The 7,935-nt window shown below is 45.7% G+C and overlaps 1 protein-coding gene across 1 annotated transcript in view; it reads right to left on the bottom strand.

Moving 5' to 3' along the window:
- The window catches only part of E2f1 (E2F transcription factor 1), a 25,578-nt gene extending 19,555 nt beyond the window's left edge, over positions 1-6,023 (bottom strand). Inside the window, exon 1 of the mRNA XM_008855059.3 lies at positions 5,984-6,023. Coding sequence (XP_008853281.1) covers positions 5,984-6,023 — 40 coding nt within the window. The remainder of the gene's footprint in view (positions 1-5,983) is intronic.
- Positions 6,024-7,935: the final 1,912 nt, after the last annotated feature.

The following is a 7,935-nucleotide window of genomic DNA, read 5'->3' as shown; positions in this document are numbered from 1 at the left end:
TTAACCACTTGTATGTGTCCTTCTGAAAAAGTGAACCCAAGTCTTTTGATTGTTTTTCATTTCTTTAATGTTCTGGTTACAAAGCATTGACAAATTCAATATGGGACTTTTATAGGTTATTGAGTGGGAACTCAGCCTCTTTCCTGTCTTGGATCCCAGACTCCTGTACACGCTGCTGTGCTTGCTTTCAACAGGGTCTTCCCAGGAAGGGTTCTGTCCCCACAGCAGTCTTCCACACATGATGCTGCAATAGAGGCAGTTGCTGTTGCTGCTGGGTTGCCTCTGAGGCAGACTGTAGAGATCAGGTGTCTCTCTTATCTCTGTCAGTACATCTGAATGTCCCACGATCATGACATGACTGATGTGCTGGAGACCCTGGAACAACACAGAGAGAGGAATACAGCAGCAGTCCAGCATCCTATGACTATTGCCTAAGAGAAGCATGAGGGGACCCAAGGCCAGAGCTGGCCCTCATGCCCCATCCAACCCAGGTGATGGAGAGGGGTTGGCCTTTATTTCCTCCCTGTGTTCCTTATGAAGATCCCGGGTGAGAATACGAGGGCAGAGGTTCTCTGTGAAGAGGGGGAGTAGTTAGAGACGGCTGTGCAGGTAAAGAGGGAGGCAGATTCATGCAACTGAGGAGGGGAGGATGGAGCAGAGTTGCAAGATGAAGAGGTGACTGGACTTGGAAAAGCTGTGGTAGAACAGGAATTAGAATGTGCTTGTCGTCTCGGACTGTATTTAAGCAAAAGGAACTAGTGTGCAAAAATCTAGTAAGGAATATATGACATCGGCCTCATATCCAACTGTGCTGTGATAAGTCCTTGACAGTTTGCAGATGGGAGAATGCGTTCCTAAATTATGAAAAAGTGACCTGTCAGATGCAATTGTACTTTGAACTGCACAAAATGGGTAGTGTTATTAATTAGGAATAACTGAGTTTTTGTAACAAAGGAAAATAGCTGTTCACATTTTGAGACTGTGAGGATCATAGTTAGACCAATATTTGACAGTGCATCCCACGATGGAGTCAGAGGAGATAAAAGACTCAAGGCTTCCAGCATCAGTTCTGCAGGAGGGGTACAGTTCACTAATGAGGCATTATTGTAGGGAAAGGAACAGAATCTTCTCAGGAGTGAGAAAGGTGTCTATTGGGGGGACTTCTAACCTAGGGAGTCCCCTGAGAGTAAAGATGCCCCCAGCTCCCAAAGGGGAAACCTAGTTTCACTGCACACCCTTGGACAGGCAAGACCAAATTTAGCAGTGCATCCCACCAAAAAATGACCATAAATCAGTCCTCATGGGAAAGGGAGACTCACTGCCTGGAGAAAGCAAAACCCTGGCTACCCAGCAGTGATCAGTTCCAATAGTTCCACAGAAAAAGTTGGGGCTGCATTTGGGGACACAAACATGACTCAACAGGCCTTCACATATATAACAGAGTGAATGAAGTCCAGTGGGGGACGGCTGTAATGTGTATTTTTACAAGCAACTTTGCAGGGAATGGCAGTGCACACTTGTATTTACAGAGTTTGGAAGGCAAAGGCAAGAAGGAGCATGAGCTCCAAGCCAGCCTGGGCTACATATATCAAGACTTTGTTTCAAAAGAACAGCCCGATGTGGTGAGGCATCCCTTAATCCCAGCACTTGTGAGGCAGAGGCCAGCAGATACCTGTGAGGCCAGCCTGGTCTAGGCCAACCAGAGCTACATAATGAGACCATGTCTCAAAGAACAACAGCCTTGCGTGGTGGTGCACGCCTTTAATCCCAGAACTTGGGAAGCAGAGGAAAGTGGATCTTTGTGAGTTCGAGGCCAGCCTGGTCTACATAGTGAGTTCCAGGCCAGCTGGGGCTACAAGGAGACCCTGTTTCAAAAAGACCAAGAAAAAAACCAACAACAACAAAACAAAAACAATTTAAGTATTTTTATTTATTATTTTATGTGTGTGAGTGTATCGCCTGCATGTATGTAAGTGCACCTGTGTTATGCAGTGCCCTTGGAGGTCAGAAGAAGGCATTAGAGCTCCTGGTAGCTGGAGTCAGGGAAGGTTGTTAGCCACCCTGTGGGTGCTGGGAATTGAACCCAGGTCCTCTGCAAGAACAGCCAGGGCTCTTAACCACTGAGCCATTTCTCCAACCCCAGAAAAGAAAATTTTAGACAAAATCAAAAAAAATACAAGCAATCCTTATCCCCATTCCAGGTGACATTTGTGTGTGTTTACCTTACAACAAAAGTGGCAGATCCCTGTATTCCAGAGGTGGAGCTAGGAAGAGCAGGAGTTTTAGGCCAGCCTCAGCTACAAAGGCAATCTGAGCTATATGAGACCCTGTTTGAAAACAAACAAATTGCAGTTCCTGAGGATGCTTTTCACACTCAGCTTCTTTCTGTCTAAAATGGGCCTCTGGACCTTGCCCCAGTCCTTTCAAGTTGTCATGAGAATGAAAGTATAAGAGATTTGGAAGCATTCTGTAGACTATAAGGTGGTTTTTGTTTTCTGTTTTTTTGAGACAGCGTCTCCCTGTAGCTCCAGCTGGCCTGGAACTCACTACGTAGACCAGGCTGGCCTTGATCTCACAGAGATCCACCTGCCTCTGATTCCTGAGTGCCAGGATTAAAAGTGTATGCCACCATGCCAGCCTCTGAGGTGGTTTTGGAAAGGAGTGGGATAGCTTTCCTTCCCTAGTTGATGGGCAGTTTATGAAATTACTCATTGCGAATCCTGGAATGTGTCAAAACCAGGAAGGATCACAGAGAGCACATAAGCTCTTGCTGTACAGATGGGAAAATGAGGCCCATTCAGGGATGTGAACCCAGCTAGTGACAGTATCTGGTCCACACTGGATCCCCAGCTGTGGGGTCTGTCACCCTTCTGTGCTGTTCCCCCACCCCCGCCCCAGTTGAGAAACTGAGGGCTAGATCTCATTCAGCACAACCAAGCCAGGCACTGACAGAGGGTGAGAGAGGCTGGCACATTCCCATTCCAGATGGACAGTTTCCTTTCTCCAGGCTTTCCTAAGGGACCTGTTAACAATAACACTCACTTTTGTAAAGGCTTCTGCTACTCAGTAGTCATTCAACAAACACTGAGCATCTGTTGTATATCAAGGATCAAGGTGGTTGCTGGAGAGAGAAGACTTAGTATTGTCCCACTTTATGATGCTTAAACTGAGGCACAAGGCATGAATTTACCTAGATGAAAAGGCTATATTATCCAGGCTTCAAGAGGCCAAGGCCAGGGGCTGTCCAAAGCCTGACTCAAAGTATTCATCACGAATCCCAAAACCAAGGGCGGTAGCGCATGCCTATAGTCCTAGCTACAGAGGAGGCTGAGGTGGTATGACCATTTGAGTCCAGGGATTAGAGGACAGCTGGGCAACAGAAAAAAAAAATTACCGGACACAATCATAAAGGGGAAAAAAATTTTTTTTTCAAGAAAGTACATCTCCCAGGTTAAAAACAAAGGTGCCCTCCTTCCCTGCTCCCCTCATGCCCTGTTGCAGTAAAAAGGAATGTGGCATAAAGACCAGATTTTCCTCATGAAAATGAGGGAGAGATAAGGACTTTTTGGATCAGTTAATACCTAATGGAAGCAGAAAAGGCCTGAGAGATGGGCTCCGTGGCCCAGAGCCTGGAAGATCCTGATAAGGCTGTTCTCAATGTCAGCAGTTCTCCTGGGACTGACCAGTGTCCAAAAAATAAATCCACCATCACTGGGCAGCCACTGCAATTGAGGATCTCCTTTCAACTTCATAATCCCATAAGTGAAGCTTGTTTATCTGCAGGATGCAGAAAGGGGGAGGCTCAGAGAGGGGCCCTCACAGCTCACAGCAAACCGAGATGGGAACTTAGCCTGTTCCTCTACAAAACCTAGGGCTGCCCTTCATATTTGCTGCTCTCTGCTCATGTCCCAAGAGCCAGGATCAAGATGTATAATGTGGGGGCTGGAGAGATGGTTCACTGGTTAAGAGCACTGGCTGCTCTTCCAAAAGACCCAGTTCAGGGGCTGGAGAGATGGCTCACTGGTTAAGAACACTGGCTATTCTTGCAGATGACCCAGGTTGGAATCCCTGGAACTCCAGTTGCAGGGGATCTGATGCCCTCTCCTGTCCTCTGCAGGGCATTGCATGACACAGGTGCACTTACATACATGCAGGCAATACACGAATACACATAAAATAAAACTAATAAATAAATTATTAAAAAGAAAGACCCAGTTCAGTTCCCAGCACCCACATGGTGGCCTACAACTGTCCATAGCTCCAGTTCCAGGGGATCTGACGCCCTCTTCTGCCCTCTGTGGGCATTGCATGACATGGATGCACTTACATTTGGATGAAACACTCATGTATATAAAATTAAAAATAAATTTTAAAAAGAATTATGTGGTTTCCGAAAGGTGTTAAGGTGTGGGGCTGGAGGGGTGGCTCCATGGTCATTACCATATTAGGCAGCTCACAACTGCCTGTAACTCATCACTCTCTTCTGGCCTCAGCAGGCACCTGCACACATATAGCATATACGCAGAAAGGCACATACACATAAATAAAATAATAAAAATCAATCTTTTTGTTGGGCATGGTGGTACATGCCTTTAATACCAGCACTGGGAGGCAGAGGAGGTAGTTCTCTGTGAGTTCAAGACCAGCCTGTTCTACATAGTGAGATCCAGGCCAGCCAGTGCTGCACAAAAATATCATTTTTTAAAGGTATTAGGGTGGATTCTGGCTTGGTTAGTAGGTTTTTATGCTCACCACCATCTCTACCAACCCCATTTCTCAAGGAGTCCATGTCCTTGGCCTAAAGAGTCTTTGTTTCTAAGATGAAAGATGGTCCAGCAGTAAGGTAATAGACCTCTAAATCCATAAATCCAGGCATATATAAATAGGAATCCAGGTCTGTGCACTAGAGATTCCTATCATTTCTTCTGCACCTCATTCGTTCAAGCCACAGAGATTTACTGAGCACCTAGTGTCCAACATTGTGCTAAGAGCTGGGAAGAGAGCCTTCAACAAACCAGATGTATCTCAACACCTGGAGCTCACAGACCAGTGGAAGGCCAAAGAATTATTTCCATGGATCTGCACAGTATGCTCATTAAGATGCTTGACAAGTGACACAGATGCTTTTAAACTATTTCATTCACAGACCTCACCTAAACATACATTCTTAGCTTTAAAAAAAAACTTCAGACATGAATATCCCATCATTACACATAATGCAGAATTGGGAGAAATGGCTCTGTGGTGACTTCACTTTATTACGGGCACAGAGACATCCATTGTTGAGTCTTGGCAGAAGGCAGTGGGGAGTTTTGCATCTGCAACTCCTCGTTCCTCTTGAATGATCCCACGACGCTACTCTGACTGGCAGTTTACTGTCCCTAGAGGTGTTCTGTCACCATGCCAACTCTGGTTGAGCAGGCCTCCTACCCACTGGAGAGGTGGTCTTATACAGGGCAAGCCTTCAGAGCCAGGAAGAACCCAGCTCTTCCTGCCCCATCTCTGAAGGAGTCCATGGGGCAACAGTTCTAAGATGGGCATCAGGGTTGGGTGAGGAAACAAAGCAGAGTTTTCAAACTGGCCCACAGGTATGGTTTAATTTAAAAATCTAAGCACTTAGTTTTCTGATTAAAACAGTAATAGAGGCTGGGGAATGTAGCTCAGTTGGTAAGTGTGCTAGCATTTATGAAGCCCTGGGTTTAATCTGAATAAAACTGGTTGTAGTGGTGTATACCTGAAATCCCAGCACTAGGGAGGTGGAAGCAGAGAGGTCAGAAGTTCAAGGTCATCCTCGGCTACATAGCAAGTTCAAGGCCAGCCTGGGCTACTTGAGTCCCTATCTCAAACCAGTAATAGTGGCAATACTGACCAGTCTTCAAGGTGCTAAGCAGTTCCTGTGCTCCTTTAGCCAGGGCTACTCCATCCCTGATCCCAGGCTACCACATTTATTCTCTGGCTTGCCTTGCTCAGTGACCGTACTTACCCTGACATTCCAGATGGGTCTGCAACTTCTCGTGTACCATACCGGCACAGAAGGAGCAAACATTCACTATTAGAGTGCTGCTCAGGCACTGCCTGGTTCCAGCACAGCTTTTCTCCTCTACAAGTCACAAAAGATAGAACATAGACATGGGAGAGTAGGAAATGTAGGTGTCAGCCAATAGCCTGGCTGTGGCCCTGGCTATCAGTCAGCTCATACACTCAGTGAGGTCTGGGTCAGAGGATCCAAGGTCCAATGTAAGAAGTAGGTCATGGGTGAAAATCAAGCCTTCTTGACAGTCCTGAGCTTGTGCTCTCAAACCTGTCTTCTCTCCAAGCCTTGTTCAGGACAACCTCCTTTCTCAGAACCACTCAAACCTCTAGGGTATTATACTTCTACCAGGAAAGAGGGAAAACCAGACGCAATGGCTTCCTGCTTGCACGGACTAGACCACACTGAAGACTCTTACAGACAAGGGCTCTGTCTCTTTATCTGTAAATGGGGATGGAAGTCACATAATAACAACAACAATAATAATAATGCTGTTTGCCTGACAGTGCTATTGCCACAGTGAACAAGCTGGCAAATGCTTAGAACAGTGGCTGGCATGCAGAGTACTCAATGTATGTCAACTGCTATTGATACTGGGTGGGGAGGAGGCCAGCAAGACAGCTCAGTGGGTTAAAGAGCTTGCCACCATGCCTGATTGAGTTTTGTCATTGGAAGGATTACTAGAACCTACATCAAGATAGGACAGAATCAACTCCATAATGTTGACTTCCACATACACACACTCTATCATACAAATAAATAAATGGAATTTTTTTATCATACAAATAAATAAATGGAAAAAAAGTTTGTTTATTTATTTATTTATTTATTTATTTATTTATTTATTTATTGGTATTTTTGAGACAGTGTCTTCCTGTAGCCCCAGCTGACCTGGAACTCGCTATGTAGGCCAGGCTAGCCTCGAACTCACAGAGATCTGCCTGCTTCTGCCTCCAGAGTGCTGGGATTAAAGGTGTATGCCACCACCCCCAGAGGAAAAAAAGTATATTTAAAAAAAAAAAAAAAGAAGATTGGAGATGAGACACGCTTGGTGGTACATATCTGTAATCTCAGTTCTTGGCAGACAGAGGCAGGAAGTTCAGGAGTTCAAGATCAGCCTGGGCTAGATAATGAATTCAAGGTCAGCCTGGGCTACATGAGACTCTTGTCTCAAACTCTCAAGCACACCAAGACAGGTGGTCTACATTCTCATCTGGAGTTTTCCACAGAGGAAGAGAAAAACTATTCCTCTTCACCTGCAGAATAGGATAGTTTTCCTGAAATAATCTCTGTCCTACCTCTCAAATTCTATGAGGCAGAGACAGATACAGAGACAAGGGAAAAAATATGTTAACTGGATAATGCAGTGCAGCACTGAGAAGATGCCTCTTCCCACTCTTTCTCAACCTTTTTGGCGGCAGGTAGTGGGGAGACACAGGGTCTCATGTGGCTTGGGCTGGTCTGGAACTCCATATGCAGCTGAATTCCTTGAACTCCTGATTCTCCTACCTTGCCCTCCTAAGTACTGGGATTATAGGTGTATACCACCACCACACCTGGTTCCTCAATCTTTTTCATATTTGAACATCTCTGAAATTCTATCTTTTCCTCTACCCCCTTCTCTCTTTGTGGTGCTAAGGGTAGAAACCAGGGCCCTGTGCATGCTGCATGCTAAGAAATGGTCTACTGCCTGGCATGGTGGCACATGCCTTTAGTCCCAGCACTCGGGAAGCAGAGGCAGGCGGATCTCTGTGAGTTTGAGGCCAGCCTGGTCTACATATCGAGCTCCAGTCCAGCTGGGGCTACAGGAGACCCTGTCTCAAAAAAAAAGAAAAAAAAAAAAGAGGAAATGATCTACTATTGATCTATGGCTCCAGATCCTGTTTTCTTTAGGGAATCAAAAT

The sequence above is a fragment of the Nannospalax galili genome, unplaced genomic scaffold (assembly GCF_000622305.1).
Source record: "Nannospalax galili isolate Female #2095 unplaced genomic scaffold, S.galili_v1.0 scaffold1408, whole genome shotgun sequence".
NCBI lineage: Eukaryota > Metazoa > Chordata > Mammalia > Rodentia > Spalacidae > Nannospalax > Nannospalax galili.
Note: the sequence above shows the minus strand (reverse complement) of the source record. Positions and strands in the feature narration are given on the sequence as shown.